The 17,254-nt window shown below is 46.1% G+C and overlaps 2 protein-coding genes and 1 long non-coding RNA gene across 4 annotated transcripts in view; 1 reads left to right on the top strand and 2 right to left on the bottom strand.

Moving 5' to 3' along the window:
- The window catches only part of LOC103790118 (uncharacterized), a 65,552-nt gene extending 48,338 nt beyond the window's left edge, over positions 1 to 17,214 (bottom strand). Inside the window, exons 1-2 of one of the 2 annotated variants that reach the window (XM_078360956.1) lie at positions 17,116 to 17,214; positions 14,459 to 14,493 (exon numbers count right to left, since the gene is read on the bottom strand). The gene's annotated coding sequence lies outside the window, so the exon portion shown is untranslated. Of the gene's footprint in view, positions 1 to 14,458; positions 14,494 to 16,966; positions 17,070 to 17,115 lie in introns of those variants that run through there. The other variant, XM_078360954.1, reaches the window with a different exon arrangement.
- On the top strand, positions 6,226 to 9,551 carry LOC144580875 (uncharacterized). Its single transcript, XR_013531155.1, has 2 exons — positions 6,226 to 7,007; positions 7,094 to 9,551. It is a non-coding gene; the product is annotated as an uncharacterized LOC144580875 (long non-coding RNA).
- On the bottom strand, positions 7,455 to 17,214 carry ZNF749 (zinc finger protein 749). The gene is given in 6 exon segments (XM_017967694.4): positions 7,455 to 7,692; positions 7,694 to 7,772; positions 7,774 to 9,562; positions 10,820 to 10,946; positions 14,459 to 14,493; positions 17,116 to 17,214. Coding segments are annotated over 5 exon segments (2,121 nt in total). The 5' UTR covers positions 14,489 to 14,493; positions 17,116 to 17,214; the 3' UTR covers positions 7,455 to 7,596.
- Positions 17,215 to 17,254: the final 40 nt, after the last annotated feature.

Here is a 17,254-nt window from a genome sequence, read left to right as displayed (position 1 = left end):
CTTTGGATTACTTGCTCTGACAATGACTTTGCCTACAGGATACACGTCTGTAGGTCCTCAGAATCTGTGTATACCCTCATCTCACAGAACCATAGTTACTGAAACATTTATGGATGTCTCTTTACAAGGGGCTCATCCATTCCACTCTAGTTTGCTAGTGTCTCATACTTCCTATTAATACAATCAGTGTTTCTGTACAGATAGCAGTTCCCAAACTGCTTGCTATGGTTTGATTCTCTCCTCCGAAAGTCACACTGAAGCTTAATCTACAGTGTGGTGGCGTTAAGAGGTGGGGCATTTAAGAGGTTATTAAGTCATGAGGGCTCTATCCTCATGAATGAATTAATCAATTTATGGGTTGATGGACTAATGGGTTATCCTGGGAGTAGAACTCGTGCTTTGATAAGAAGAGGGTGACTTGCGCTAGCACATTAACATGTGAGCACACTCAGCAGCCTCACCATGTGATGCCCTGTACCACCCTGGCACTTTTTGCAAAGTCTCTACCAGCAAGAAGGCTCTTACCAAATGCGGCCACTGAATCTTAGACCTCCGAGCCTCCATAACTGAAAGAAATACATTTTTCTTTTCTTTTCTTTTTTTTGAGACGGAGTTTCACTCTTATTGCCCAGGCTGGACTGCAACGGCACAATCTCGGCTCACCGCAACCTCCGCCTCCTGGGTTCAAGCAATTCTCCTGCCTCAGCCTCCTAAGTAGCTGGGATTACAGGCTGCGCCACCATGTCCAGCTAAATTTTTGTATTTTTAGTAGAGACGGGGTTTCACCATGTTGACCAGGATGGTCTCGATCTCTTGACCTAGTGATCCACCCGCCTTGGCCTCTCAAAGTGCTGGGATTATAGGCGTGAGCCACCGCACCCGGCCACGTTTTTCTTAAAAATTACCCAGTTTCAGGTATTATTTGATAGCAATGGACAACAAACTAATACACTTTTATGTTTTACATCCAGGAACATAAACTACATCATTTTTTGCTTCAAGACACATGGCTCATAAAGCACGTCACAGGAGCAAGCTATCCCTAAACAACACTGAAGAATATGGGACATCCATAGGTACAGACAGCCGACTCTCACAGCTGCCATAAACCCTGGCAGTTGTCAGACCAATTGCCCTGGCTACAAGCCGACTGTGAAACTACAAATAATCTTCAAATTCAGGGTAAGGGATTTTGGATAGAAATCCTTTTTTCCCCAGGAAGCTTCTGAAGCAACGTACATCAGGCCTAATGTGGACTGAGAGCTTTTTTTATTTTGGCTATTTCTTTGGAAGCACACAAAATTTAAAACCCCACAAAACCACTCAGTTTTTCCTTTTTTTTTTTTCCTTTTTCTCTTTTTTTTTGAGACGGAGTTTCACTCTGTTACCCAGGCTGGAGTGCAATGGCACGATCTCGGCTCACCACAGCCTCCGCCTCCTGGGTTCAGGCAATTCTCCTGCCTCAGCCTCCTGAGTAGCTGGGATTACAGGCACGCGCCACCACGCCCAGCTAACCTTTGTACTTTTAGTAGAGACGGGCTTTCACCATGTTGACCAGGATGGTCTCGAACTCTTGACCTCGTGATCCACCTGCCTTGGCCTCCCAAAGTGCTGGGATTACAGGCATGAGCCACCGCACCCGGCCCACTTTTTCATTTTCATTCTGGTGGACTCCAATTCTGTTCTCAACCCACAGCACACACAGAATAGAATGCCAGTGAGTAAATGTAGCTTAAACAATGACTTTATCATCACAAAAACCAGTACGGTTAGGTGGAACTGGACTGGACTGGGCAGCTTGGAAGGTGAAAAATTTATTGCCAACATTATAAGACAATCACTAATACCCATGAATTAAGGAAATCTTTACAAGCTACCGGCTCAAGCCAGCCTGTATCCTCTGTCCAAAGTTAAATAATGCCTACACCCAAACCAGCCAGGGAAATGGGAATGAGGCTCCATCCAAAGGGATCAGATGACTCAATACTCCAGATAAAGGTAGAGAGCACAGCTATCTTCCCTCGCAAAGTATTTTAAGGTGATACGCACTGTGATATATACTAGCTAATAGTGGATAGAAGTCTTCCGTAGTGTACACTTTCAGTGACTTAACGGTGGAAGGATCCCAGGCAGTTCGGAAAGTCCAAGGTAATTCACAAAAGCTTCTGATATACCAGACAATTACAGCAAATCTCCCTTGCGTGGATGTTTAGATGTAAGATTCCATTTCTGGCTGAGGTCCCCCTCACAAGTGCTGATATCCACAGCTCTGCTGCGTTATTTCATCTGCCTGCATGCATTCCTGAAGTCTTTCTCCAGGATGGTTTATTGGCGCCGAAAAAGGTTAATAGCTGAAAACTTTCCAACATTCACTGCATTCATGATACCCTTCTGTGTGTATAGTTTTAAGATTTAGAAGTTTTTCAGGCCGGGCGCGGTGGCTCAAGCCTGTAATCCCAGCACTTTGGGAGGCCGAGGCGGGTGGATCACGAGGTCAAGAGATCGAGACCATCCTGGTCAACATGGTGAAACCCCGTCTCTACTAAAAATACAAAAAAAATTAGCTGGGCGTGGTGGTGCGCCCCTATAATCCCAGCTACTCGGGAGGCTGAGGCAGGAGAATTGCCTGAACCCAGGAGGCGGAGGTAGTGATGAGCCGAGATTGCGCCATTGTACTCCAGCCTGAGTAACAAGAGCGAAACTCCGTCTCAAAAAAAAAAAAGTTTTTCAGATATTGGGACATGACATAATGACAGTTGAAAGGTGGAGCATAGTGTAATTTACAACCCAGAACCAGAGGACATGACATGGGGCTGCACCAGAGTTGGAAAGGAACAGTTTAATAGAGTAAACTGGAGTTGTAGGAGGCAGCTTCTGTGTGGCCAGTAGATTAGGCTTAGCTAAGTTTTCTGGGGTTTCTATATATTGGCCAATTTTAGTAATTTTGCATGTTCCGAGGCATAGGAGTTGTCCCTAGATGTCTGATACCAGCTCCTGGGGTGACTGGGGCTGATATCTATTGAATCGAGTTAGAGAGTGTGTAAAGGACAGTGGTTGGCAGTGTACTTTATCTGCTGTTCCAAATGCAGCCCTGTCAAGCCTCTAGCAAGGGCCTCAACAAAGGGCAGAAAACTTACTATTTTTGAGACGGAGTTTCACTCTGTCACCCAGGCTGGAGTGCAATGGCGCGATCCTGGCTCACTGCAACCTCTCCCTCCCCGGTTCAAGGGATTCTCCTGCCTCAGCCTCTCATGTAGCTGGGACTACAGGCATGCGTGACACACCCAGCTAATTTTGCATTTATAGTAGAGACAGGGTTTCGCCATGTTGGTCAGGCTGTCTCGCACTCCTGACCTCAGATGATCTGCCCGCCTCGGCCTCCCAAAGGGCTGAGATTATGGGCATGAGCCCCCACCTCTGGCCCATTATTCTCTTAAAAGAATTATGTATCGAAACACTGTGGTACTAGCACAAAGGCATACATACAGTGGAATTAAGAGGCCAGAAAGAAGTCCTCATATTTACGCTCAGATTGTTGACAAGAGTGCGAAAACTTATTAAGGAGTCTTTTCAGTAAATAATTTTCAGAAATCTAGATATCTGCATGTGAAAAATAAAGTTGAACTCTCGCCTTCCTCCATTTACTAAAACGAACTTAAACGCTCAGACTTAAAAGGACAACTTGAAACTATAAAACTCTTAGAAAATAACAGGAAATTATATTACTGAGAATAGCATGGGAAAAAAAAGAAAAGAATAAAACAAACAAACAAAAAGAAAATAACAGGAAAAAGTTTTCATGACACTGGACTTAGCAATAATTTCTTGGCTATAACACCAAAAGCATAAGAAACAAACATAACATATATTGGACTCCGCTGAAATTTGAAAACTCCAGGGCAAAATAAAAGACATTATGGACAGAGTGAAAAGGAAACAGACTGAATGGGAGACAGTAATTGAAAAACAAGTATCTGAAAGGGGTTAATATTTAGAATATGTATATAGAGTATGTACATATAAAATACAGACATGTCAACCAGTCAACAAAGTATATATACTTCACATCATGTTGTGTACAATGAAAGCATACAATCTTATCTGCCAATTTACAAAAATGTTTTAATAAGCAAAGACATTGAATAGACATTTCTCCAAAGAACATATACAATTAGTCAACAAGCAAATGAAAAGATGCTAAACATAAATACTGAAATGCAAACCAAAAACCATAATAAAATAACATCTACACCCATTAGTATAGCTATGATTTAAAAAAACAAAGTGGGCCAGGTGTGGTAGCTCATGACTGTAATTCCAATACTTTAGGTGGATCATTAGCTCAGGAGATCAAGACCATCCTGGCTAACGCAGTGAAAACCCGTCTGTACTAAAAATACAAAAAATTAGCCAGACGTGGTGGCACATGCCTGTAGTCCCAGCTACTTGGGAGGCTGAGGCAGGAGAATCACTTGAACCTGGGAGGTGGAGGTTGCAGTGAGCCGAGATTGCGCCATTGCACTCGAGCCTGGCAACAAGTGAGTCTCCGTCTCAAAAAAAAAAAAAAAAGTGTTGGCAATAATGTGAAAAACTGGAACCCCTGCACTGGTGGGAATGTAAAATGGTACAGCTGCTATGGAAAATAGTTCCCCCCAAAACTTAAAATAGAATTAACAGGAAGCACCATTTCCACTTCTGGGTATATGCCCAGAAAGAATGTAAAGCACGGCCTCGGGAGGTATTTCAATATTCATGGTCACAGCAGCATTGACAACAGCAGAAGAGTGGAAGTCACTCAAATGTGCACCCATCAAGGAATACAGAAAAAGTCGCATATTCGTATACCACAGTCACGTGCCACACATTTCTGTTTACCGCGGACCACGTGTTTAACAGTAATCCCATATTATAAGAGAGCCAAAAGATTCCTATCACTAAGTGACTAACTCCTATCACAAAATGGCACTGTAACTCAATGCCATTACTTAAGTGTGTGCGGTGACACTGGTGCAAACAGACCTACTGTGCTGCCGGTCATATGAAAAGACAGCACATAAAGTTATGTGCAGTACAAAATACTTGGTAATAAATGACTGCTACTAGTTCATGTATTTACTGCACTTTGTGTCACTAGAGTGTTCACTCTCCAAATGTGTGTGTGTATATATATATATATAAAGTTAACTGTATGGACAGGCATGGTGGCTAAAGCCTGTAATCCTAGCACTTTGGGAGGCCAAGGCAGACAGGATGAGGCCAGGTGTTCAAGACCAGCCTGGGCAACACAGCAAGACCCCATCTCTACTAAAAAAAAAAACAAAAATTAGCTGAGTATGGTGGCACTCCTGTAGTTCCAGCTATTCAGGAGGCTTGAGGTAAAGAGGTTAAGGCTGCAGTGAGCTGTGACTATGCCATGAACTCCAGGCTGGGTGACAGACCTGGTCTCTGAAAAAAATAGTAAGAATAGCCTGAGGTGGCCAGGAGCTGTGACTCATGCCTGGAATCCCAGCACTTTGGGAGGCCAGGGCAGGCAGATCACAGAGGTCAGGAGTTTAAGACCAGCCTGACCAACATGGAGAAACCCTGAATCCACTAAAAATACAAAAATTAGCTATATGTGGTGGCACGTGCCTGTAATCCCAACTATTTGGGAGGTTGAGGCAGAAGAATTGCTTGAACCCAGGAGGCAGAGTTTGCAGTGAGCCGAGATCGTGCCACTACACTCCAGCCTGGGCAACAGAGCAAGACTCTGGCTCAAAATAAAAGAAATAGCCTAAGGCAGGCTTCAGAAAATATTCCAGGATACACTGTTATCATAGAAGATAAGAAGGCCATGTTATTGACCCGGAAAACCTCCTAGTGGGACAAGATGTGGAGGTAAAAGACAGTGTTATTAATGATCCTGACCTGGCGTAGGCCTTGACTATGTGTCTTAGTTTAAAAAAAAATTAAGAAGTTAAAAAAATTAAATAGAAAAAGCTTATAGAGGAATATAAAGGAGTATTTCTATACAGGCTGTATGTGTTTGTGTGTGTGTGTTTTTTTTTTTGAGACGGAGTTTCACTCTTGTTACCCAGGCTGGAGTACAATGGCGCGATCTCGGCTCACCGCAACCTCCGCCTCCCGGGTTCAGGCAATTCTCCTGCCTCAGCCTCCTGAGTAGCTGGGATTACAGGCACGCACCACCGTGCCCAGCTGATTTTTTTGTATTTTTAGTAGAGACGGGGTTTCACCTTATTGACCAGGATGGTCTCGATCTCTTGACCTCGTGATCCACCCGCCTCGGCCTCCCAAAGTGCTGGGATGACAGGCGTGAGCCACCACACCCGGCCATGTTTGTGTTTTAAGATAAGTGTTGTTATTACGAGAGTGAAAAAGTTTTAAATTGCCAAGTTTACAGTACAGGTTAATTTCTCAGAAGGAGTAAAAAAGAAAAAAAAAAAAAGAAAATTGCAAAGTTTATGAAGTAAAAAAGTTACGGTAGACTAAGGTTAATTTATTATTAAAGAAAAAATTAGAGTAGCCTCAGTGTACAATGTCTTATAAAGCCTATAATACAGTAATGTCCGAGAGCTTTACATTCACTCACCACTCGCTCCCTGACGTGTTTCAATTGGGGAAAAATAATCAGTACAGTAACACGCTGTTAAGGTTTGCAGCCTAGGAGCAATGGGCCATATCATACAGCCCTGGTGTGTAATAGGCTGTGTAAGTACACTCTAGGTTTGTGTAAGTACACTCTTCGTTCGCACAATGACAAAATCCCTTAAGATGAATTACTCGGAACGTACTCCTCCTGTTAAGCAATGCATGAGTACAGTGGGATTTTATTCAGCCTTTAAAAAAGATGAAAATTATAAATTATGCTACAACATGGATAAACCCTGAAGACATTCAGGGAAATAAGCCACAAAATAAGCCACAGAAGTCTAAAACTTAAGTTTTCTCATACGAAGTATTTACAGTAGTAAAATTCATACAGTAGTGGTTATCGGGGGGGGGGTGGTGTAGGGAATGAGGAGTGGTTTAAAGCAGCGGTCCCCAACCTTTGTGGTACCAGAAACCAGTTTCATGGAAGCCAATTTTTCCACAGACTAGGGACAGACGAGGGGGAGGATAGTTTCAGGATGAAACTGTTCTAACTCAGATCATCGGGCATTAGATTCTCATAAGGAGCACACAACCTAAACCCCTCGCATGCAGTTCACAAGAGGGTTTGTGCTCCTATGAAAATCTAACGCTGCTACTGATCTGACAGGAGGTAGAGCTCAGGTGGTCATGCTGGCCTGGTTCCTAACAGTCTGCAAGCGGGCCAGTCTGGAGCTGGTACCAGTCTGCAGCCTGGGGGTTGTGGACCCCTGGTCAAAGGGTTTAATGTTTTAGTGTAAGTTGAGAAAACTTCTGGATCTTAACTGACAACAATGTGAATGACTTAACACTACTGAACAGTACATTTAAATATGGGCTGAGATGACAGATTTTAAGTTACCTGTATTTTGCCACAATTATAGATGTTCTTAACGTAGTTCCCAGCAGGAAATCCTCAGGGATTTGTCTAAACTCTCAACATCAAATTTACATATATTAATAGGTTCTTTACCTGATATGAACTTGTTGGTGCTTAGTGAAGTGAGAGTTTTGGTTAAAGACTTTCCTGCATTCACCACACTCATAAAACCTTTCTCCTATGTGAATTTTTTTGGTGCTGACCAGTATTACATTTGTTGCTGAAGTCTTTCCCACATTCCCTTAACTTAAAAGGACTTTCTCTAGTGAGACTGCTGATGTGTAGTAAGGCTTGATTTGGTCCTAAACAATTCCCCACATTTACTGCACTCATGAGGCCTCTCCCCAGTGCAAACTTTATAGTGTTTACTTAATGTAGAACGGTATCCAAGGAACTTCCCACAGTTGCTGCATTCATAAGGCTTTTCTCCAGTGTGAACTCTCTGATGAATAATGAGTTGGTAGCGATCCCTTAAGAATTTCCCACATTCACTGCACTCATAAGGTCTTTCCCCAGTGTGAATTTTCTGATGTCTACTCAGTGTACAGTGATATCTAAAGAATTTCCCACATTTGCTGCATTTATAAGGCCTTTTTCCAGTGTGAATTCTCTGATGAATAATAAGTTTATAGTTGTCCATAAAGAATTTCCCACATTCATTGCACTCATAAGGTCTTTCCCCAGTGTGAATTTTCTGATGTCTACTCAGTGTATGGTGATAGCTAAAGAATTTCCCACATTTGCTGCATTTATAAGGCCTTTTCCCAGTGTGAATTCTCTGATGAATAATAAGTTTATAGTTGTCCATAAAGAATTTCCCACATTTATTGCAGTCATAAAGCCATTCTCCAGTATGGATTTTCTGGTGACCATCTAGATGAGCCTGTGTAAGGAAGGCCTTCCCACATTCACTACACGTATAAGGCCTTGGCCTGATGTTGATCCTCTTGTGTAGAATGAGGTCAGATCTTTTTGAAGATGCTTCAGTGTGGATTTTCTGGTGCTGAACTAGGTGGGACTTTCTAACAAAGGCTTTCCCACATCCAGTGCACTCATAAGGCCTTTCTCCAGTGTGAATTTTCAGGTGCTGAACAAGTTTGAGGCTAAAGCCTTTCCCGTATTTGCTACACTTAGCAGGCCTTTTGCCAGTATGAACTTTCTGATGTCTAATGAGTGTCGAGTTGTACATAAAAAATTTCCCACACTTGTTGCATTCATAGGGCTGTTGTTCTCCAGTATGGATTTTCTGGTGACCAGCAAGATGAGCCCGTGTAAGGAAAGCTTTCCCACACTGGGTGCATTCATAAGGTGTTGGTTTACTGCAAACCTCCTGATGTTCAAGAGGGTCAGACCTTTTTGAGAGAAAGCCTTCGGTACGAATTTTCTGATGCTGAACAAGGTTGGACTTTCTAATAAAGGTCTTTCCATATTCAGTGCATTCATAAGGCCTTTCTCCAGCACGATTTTGCTGATACTTAATAAGGTCGGAATTGTACCGAAATGGTTCCCTACATTCACTGAACTCATAAGGCCTCTCCCCAGTATGGGTTTTTTGGTGCTCAGACAGCTTATGTTGGTGGCAAAACTCTTTCCCACCTTGGCTGGAGTTGTAATCATTCTGTTCATCCTGAAAGGCTTCCCCATCCTGGGTATCCCTGTACAGCTTCCACCCACTGTTTAAGATCTGTTGCTGGAGAGGGTCTGAACTGGCAGTCAAATCCTTGCCACTCTGTGTGCAGGTGAAGTTCCTCTCTGCCGTGTGAACATTGTTGTTCACAAATGAAGGCCTCCACTCATCACTTCTGCTGAGCTTCTCTCTAATCTGCTCCTTTTGGTGCAGGTAATGCTCTGCTGCACACGTGTAGAGCCCTTGGTCAGGGTGTGTTCCGTTGTGCTCGGCCAGGTGCAGAATGTCCTTCAGAAGTGTGCTACATGTCTTGCAGGGCTGGGCCTCCAGGGTGGACAAAGCTGACTTTGGGGTTGTGACCTGTAACACCCTTACAGAAACACATTGCTTGGAAGATGCCTCCTTATCATTGGCTCCATGCCAACAACCTGTAAGAACAGAAATACTGATGAAGTGTGTGTTAACTCTGGAGGGAGGAGGCAGCCCCATAACAAATGTCAGTGAGGCACACCCACAAATGAGGGCACAGCATTGGTCACAGGCAAGGAAATAAGGCCAGTGAGAGGAAGGCCCACTGTTCAGAGGTGGGCCTGTCAAGTGTGTGTAATGGGGGAACCCCGGTTGTAAGGACACATGGGAGAAGTACCATGCACGGAGGGCAGGTGGGGTCTCCCATTTACTCCTCTACAAATGGCTTTCAACAGGCCATGACTGTTGTGTCCAGATCCGGAGAGATCTAATTGCATGAGGGTGAGTGTACAAGAACTATTGAAAGACACATACAAACCTCATAACACCTAAAGCACAGGTCATACATTAGAATGCACTGCAAAGGGAGAAGAGAGTGGTGGAGAGGGGAAGGCTGGAGAGGATGGGTCAGAAGTGGGAGTCAGGGGTTGGAAGTCAGAGTAAAAATAACAACAGGGACGGAAAGGAAGAGTGAGGGGTGGCCAGTGGCCCTGCATCAAACAATAGTGGTAACAAGTTAAGTTCTCAATGTGATTTGAACCCAACCCTGATACCACATCGTTTCCCAGCTTTCACCCACCAGGGCAAGAGACTTCTGAGTGTCTCTTGCCATTAATGGAGGACTATCCACTCTGTCAGGTACCCAGGTACCTCCCCCTTGCTCAAGGTGAGCAGCTATCTAGCTGTGGCACAAGTCAAGTTAGGGGAGAGGCAAGGAAAGGGAGGGGACAATGTGTACACCGCAATAAACCCAGGACATGCTGCATTCTAAAATTAGCAGAATATCCACTAGAGTCCTGTAGAAAGAACTTCACAATCCTCACAAGTGGTGACCAGGCAGGTGCCTGCAATTCCTAGTACAGTGTTTCCCAGTATGCCAGCAAGGGAAACAGGGAAACCCTGGGGCAGAGGTTTCCTGCATTTGGACAGTGTCATGAAACCAGGGACAGGCACAGCCAGGAGGATATCTTAAAGAAACCTGAAGATTTCTGACGCCAGAGCCTTATCTCAAGTTGCAGAGCAACAGAAGCTGGGGCTGCTTAAAGAGAGGTGGTACAGTATACACAGCCTAGCACTGGCTGCCCCATCACGTTTGCCAGGAAACCAGGAGAGGACATAGCACCCACGATCTGGTGTGAGAAAGACAGAGTTGTCATGGAAAAGTGTAAAAAAACAGCACCCAGCACAAGACACCGGAGTAGGTATGAAGCCCTTACCTACTGATGACAAAAGCGCAAAGTTCTCCAGCATCACATTGCTGTGCAGGTGTCTCTGAGCATCATTAAGGATCCCCCACTCCTCCTGGGAGAAATATATGGCCACATCCTCAAAGACCATACAATCCTGCCAAAATTATGACACTTCAGTCCGTGAACAACTTCTTATTTTGTGTTTCCTTAGATCTGTATTTATCTACTTGAAATCTAAGAATTAGAGGGCCAAACCAACAGTCAATGTTTTTACATTTCCCTGGCAATCCAGATCCCATATGCTGAACTGCCTGTCTAATAATGCTCATGCATGATCTTTTCTCCTGTCCTAATCAACACCAGTCACGTCACCACACAGTAACAGATAATCTCTAAGCCCTAAGGCTGCCAGACTGATGCAAACCATGGAGTTTAAGCTCCTCATCCCACCCTGCATGCCTTTCCTACCAAAACCCCAATACAGTCTCTGACGTACACTTTCCCTCCGATCATGCATCTCCCTCCTGACCAAATCTAGTATTTCCTGTGGCCTGGTGCAGCACGGCACTACCCCAGCACTAAGGAAATGAAAGTAACAAAAATTATTTCAACGCCATTAGCCTCTCTGTCATCACTCACTCTTTTCCAAAAATTAAAATCCAGTCGGCCAATCACTGATACGCTTCCCTCTCCAGAATCTTCAGTGCTTCTCCAACATCCACACACATCCATCCCCTGCTTAGCCTCCACCCACTTCCCAAGGAGGAAGAGACACCACATCCTGGTAGCGTCGACACCTGCTTTTGCCCCCACTGCTACTGATCACCAAGTCTAGCACAGCACAAAGATGGGTGGGGAGGAAGCGCAAGCATCATCATCAAAGAGTAGCACAGGGGGCCCTACCTTCTTTTTTTTTCTTGAGATGGAGTCTCGCTCTGTTGTTGAGGTTGGAGTGCAGTGGCGCGATCTCAGCTCACTGCAACCTCTGTCTCCTGGGTTCAAGCAATTCTCCTGCCTCGGCCTCCTGAGTAGCTGGGATTACAGGTGCACGCCACCACGCCCGGCTAATTTTTGTATTTTTAGTAGAGACCAAAAATACACCATGTTGGTCAGCTGGTCTCAAACTCCTGACCTCATGATCCCACAGTGCTGGGATTACAGGTGTGATCTCAAAGATGCCTGCCTTGGTCTCTCAAAGTGCTGGGATTACAGGTGTGAGACACCGTGCCTGGCCGGACCTACCTTCTTTTATCACCCTGTTTCCCTGGGTTCTCCAGATCGTGCCTCCCAGACACCCAAACTCGGACTCAGGCTTCTCCCTCATGTGCTCATTGCCAGGGCTAGGACCATCCATTCACGCTCCCCTCACCTTCAGGTCTCACTTTGGACAGTACCTCTCTCATGTATCTAACTCCTCCACTCCTGCAATACTAACAGCAACGCTGGCCCAACCGGGAGCATTTCCATGGTCTGCCAACATGACACTGTACACGGAGTCCTGTAATGCACGACAAATGCAAGCAGAACCATCTTTGCCCCTGAGCTGCCCAGCATGTAATATTCCCTAGTGCCCGGGGCAGCACCAAGCCCTGTTCTGAAGGTCTCCCCTCCCAGTCCTGTCTCCTGCTTTTACCTCAGCACCCCCAAACCCAAGTGACAAACAACCTCAGAGTTCTTGTAGACCTCCTCTGAGTTCCAGGTCTTGGCTGTCTCTCCCTTTTGCACTGAACACACTGTCCCATAAGCAGTCATAACCTTCTCTGTTCACCTAATCCTAATCCAAAGTCCAGACACACTGACCTCCTCAATGCTATCCCCACCCCAGGCCTAGCAATGCCCCTTGATGGTCCCATCTTCCCCTAAAGTAGTGTCACAGTTAACACGAAAACTACCCAGGTCCAACCAAGACTCGCTACAAAACCCTGGCAAGTTTGTGGAGATGCCTCGCCATCCTTCTCATGGCCACTCTCCTCGCAAAAGCCCTTCTTTTACTCCACAGCCCGCCCCCAACATGACACACCCTCAGTTGATCCACTCTCTCATCTCTCTTTGTGACACCCACCAACACCCTCCAGGGGCCCAATGGAGAGACGCAGTCCTCAGTGTGTTCCTTCTCCTCCCTTCCCACTAACTCCATTGATTCCTAAGTCTGACCCAGTTTCACAACAGTTCATCTGTCATGCAGTGGATGTCTCCCTCCTAAACACCTACACTGAACTCCAGTCCTGTGTGCGCAGTTGCCAGGCCGGCACGTCCACTGAAACATTTTAATGTATTTTTGTTTCAGCTGGGTTTTTTGGAGACAGGGTCTTACTTTGTTGCCCAGGCTGGAGTGCAGGGGCACAATCATGGCTCCTTGCAGCCTTTACCTCCCAGCCTCAGGCGACCCTCCTGCCTCAGCAGGCCGATTAGCTGAGCCCACAGGCAGACGCCACCACACCCAGCTATTTATTATTATTTGTAGAGACAGGGTCTCCCTATGTTGCTCAGGCTCGCCGCCAGCTATCTTCCCACCTCTGCCTCCCAAAGCGCTGGGATTACAGGTGTGATCCACTCTGCCTGTTGGGACATTTTTGACTTGCCCAAAACTTGGCCCTCATATTCTCTACTGCATAAACACTCTCTCTACTGCAGACAGAACTTACATCTTAGCTGCTGGACCATCCATCCTTCCAAACAAGGCCAAACTGTGGGGCCATTCCTGACCCCTCTTCCCATCTCAGCTCCCAAGCTTCCTTGCTCTCTCCATTGTAAAATACAGGCAGCTTGGCTGGGCGCGGTGGCTCAAACCTGTAATCCCAGCACTTTGGGAGGCCGGGGCGGGTGGATCACAAGGTCAAGAGATCGAGACCATCCTGGTCAACATGGTGAAATCCCGTCTCTACTAAAAATACAAAAAATTAGCTGGGCATGGTGGCGCGTGCCTGTAATCCCAGCTACTGGGGAGGCTGAGGCAGGAGAATTGCCTGAACCCAGGAGGCGGAGGTTGCGGTGAGCCGAGATGGCGCCATTGCACTCCAGCCTGGGTAACAAGAGCGAAACTCCGTCTCAAAGAAAAAAAAAAAAAAATATATATATATATATATATATATATAGGCAGCTCTAGATCAAACACATACAGAAGCCACCCACTGCTCCCACTTCCACCCTCCTTCAGTCACCAACAACCTCCACCCAGACCGCTACAGGCCAGTCAACCAGGTATCCCTGGCTCCACCCTCATCCCCACATGGTCTTCCATTCTGCAGGCAGACGAAGCCACTAATATCTGGGTCAGGTCATCTCTTTTTTTCCCTTCAAACCTTCCCTAGCTACTACCACCCTCAGATGAACGGCCAGGACCTTGGACTGCCATTCCATGCCTGATCCCTGCATGCCCCAACCTCCTACCCTGCTGCCATACTCTCTATGACAACCAGATAGAACCCGAATTTTCAGTTCACTAAACGTCCCAGCTAAGTCTTACCAGTAAGCATCTGAATATCCTATATCCTGTGCCTGGATGCCCTGCCCCATCTTATACCATCAGTTGTCGTGGAACTACAGTCTTCAGACCCAACATCAAGTTTCAGGACACCGTCTTTCCCTCTATCAGCAAGCCTAAAATATCAGAGTGGTAAGTGGTGAGGGGCTGGGGGAAGAGAGCCTGAGAAACCCTTGACTTACCTGTGCAGGGTCCTTATGCGTTGCTGCCATGGACCCTGTAAGAAGAAGCAGGCCGTGAGTGTCAGCGCAGTTTGCAGCATCCTACAGGCTGGGCTGTACAACCACCTTTGCCCTGTGCCGGTGCAAAGCGATCTGAAGCTACGCAAAGTCCTGAGTTCCGTGCCGCCTCTTAGCAGCTCTGTGTCTTTGGACAAGCACTAACCTTTCTAAGCCTCAGTGTCCTTATGTGTAAAATGGAGATTAAAAGGGTTCCCATTTTATAGGGCTCATATTGACAGGAAGCATAAGTAATACACACTATGTATAAGCAATTTCTACAGGATTAATGGTTTTGTACGTTTTTAGTACAAATGAGATAGAAGGGTTTTGAAAATTTGAGTATTTTCCCCCACTCCTTAATGTTTTAAGGAAACGTGATACATACAAAGCTTTGTACTATAAGCAGAGTTACAGGTAAATTAACCTTCTAACAACAAATATTTTAATATATTTAAATTATTGATTAGATTTATTTCCAATGACCTATGTGTACACATTTAGTACATTGGCTGAGAATTAAAGAAAGAAAAAAAAAAAAAAAAGCCCAGAGCTGTCTGACCTACACAAAATGCATCAGGCTCAGAGACAAGCACATGAGATGTCAGTCACACCCGTGAGCCTATGCCTGAGGATAACTGTTTAAAGACATTTTGTCCCTGACTAGCTGTCTGTATTATCTTCATGTTTCTGTAATCTATAATGTAAGAACAATGTATAGCCAAAAAAATATGTTATTTTAATATAAGGTATTGGTAAACAACTCAGAAACTGCTATTTAAAAAAAAAAAAAGCAAAAACCAAAAAACTTATAACTGCTGCTAAAGTGTATATTCAGGACAACTTGAATCTATGCTGCCAGATGGCTATCATCAAGATTCCAACTTGAATAAACTCTCTTTAAACTAGATTCTGACCTGCTTGGTTATGTAAGATTGATACAGCTTTAGTGTTTAAATCAATTACATGTTTTTACATCCCTAAGTGAATGAGTTGTAGGAGGGAGGTGAGCAGGCAATCAGTTACTCGACCGTTCAGCAAACAGGTGCGCCTGCCATCTCATGCTAGAAAGGGAGCTTGCTGGAGGACCTTAACTGTCAGTGGAGGATGTGAGAAAGCCCTGCTCAGTTTTGGACCCAGTTGCTCCACGGCCTTATCTTATTCCCCAAAGAGTGGCCCCCGGGGCTGGCTGAGTTAGAGTGTGGAGTGACTACAATACCTCATGCCTCAGTCTGCACACTTCAGGGCAGCTCCTTACCCATCCAGGCCTGTTTTCAACAGAAACACACCAAACTCTTAGCCCATATCTGCTTCCTTCTGCAGGGAGTATCAGAGATGCCCTCCCTACCATGGTCTTTCCTCCAAATCTGAGCCCTCCCCTCCCCTCAGCCCGTATGAAAAAACAACGTTATGATTCTTCCTTCTCAATCTGATCCACAGCCCATCTTCTCCTCAAGTGCACAACTTTTTTTTTTTTTTTTTTTTTTTTTTTTCTGAGACGGAGTTTTGCTGTTGTTACCCAGGCTGGAGTGCAATGGCGCGATCTCGGCTCACCGCAACCTCCGCCTCCTGGGTTCAGGCAATTCTCCTGCCTCAGCCTCCCGAGTAGCTGGGATTACAGGCACGCGCCACCATGCCCAGCTAATTTTTTTTTTTGTATTTTTAGTAGAGACGGGGTTTCACCATATTGACCAGGATGGTCTCGATCTCTTGACCTCGTGATCCACCCGCCTCGGCCCCCCAAAGTGCTGGGATTACAGGCGTGAGCCACCGCGCCCGGCCAAGTGCACAACTTCTAATTCATTTGAAGCCCCAGGCCTTCCCTGACCTTTGGAACTTGGGTCCACCTACCCATGTGATGTCGCCCAAAACCCAAACCAGCATCTTCTGTCTGAAACCTGCTCCTTAAGCTGATTTCTCTAATTCCATTCCTTCAGCTTCTCAGGCCGAAACAAAACGCACGGACTATATATACCCTTCACTACCCACTTTCCCTCACAGCTGTGTTTGATGCGGCAGGAAATCCCGTTGGCTCCATCTCTGAGATCCATCCAGAATCTCCTCCCATCTCCTCTCTACTGCAACCCCTCTGGCCCAGCCCTAAAAGAACTCAAGGGGTCCCCCTGCCCCCGTTCGACATCCTGTTTTCCCCAACGTTAACCTCTATCTGGGCGTGACCCTCCCATTGGTCCTCCCTCCACAGCACTCTATGGCTTTCTGTGGCTCCGCTGCCCTTCCAGGGGAGACTCCGCCTCACCCTGTGCTCCCTGGAAACAAAGACGATCAGGCTCCGCATGGCCGCCCGTTCTGCAGCGCCTCCAAACCCCGGGGACCTGTCGGTCTCCCACGAGCTCCCCCGCCTCATCGCACCGCACTCCCAGCCCCTCTGTTTGAGACACAAGGACCCCTCCTTGGGACTAAAGCACTAGGGGAGGGGAGGCTGGGAGGGGCGGCCTGGAACGCGGCACGCACCTCGGTCAGGTTCACCGGCCCGGCCTCCTCCAGTCCAGGCAGGGAAGAGCCAGGTGGGAACGAGCAGCGCCTGCAGCCCACTCAGCCGATCCTCACTCTTGCCACTGTGTAGAAGGAACACCGCTTCTCGCGTTTTTCCGCTCTCTCACCTCAGTCCCGACCCAGACCTCTGTGACACCATAAATCAGCGAATGCTGATCTCGACGATGCCAAGCTAACGGAACCCGGACGGCGCCGCCGGAAGTCCCGCCCACACCATTGAGACCTCACTAGTGGTCTCTCTGCTAG

Source organism: Callithrix jacchus, chromosome 22 (assembly GCF_049354715.1).
Source record: "Callithrix jacchus isolate 240 chromosome 22, calJac240_pri, whole genome shotgun sequence".
NCBI lineage: Eukaryota > Metazoa > Chordata > Mammalia > Primates > Cebidae > Callithrix > Callithrix jacchus.
This window is presented reverse-complemented; position numbering and strand designations above follow the sequence as displayed.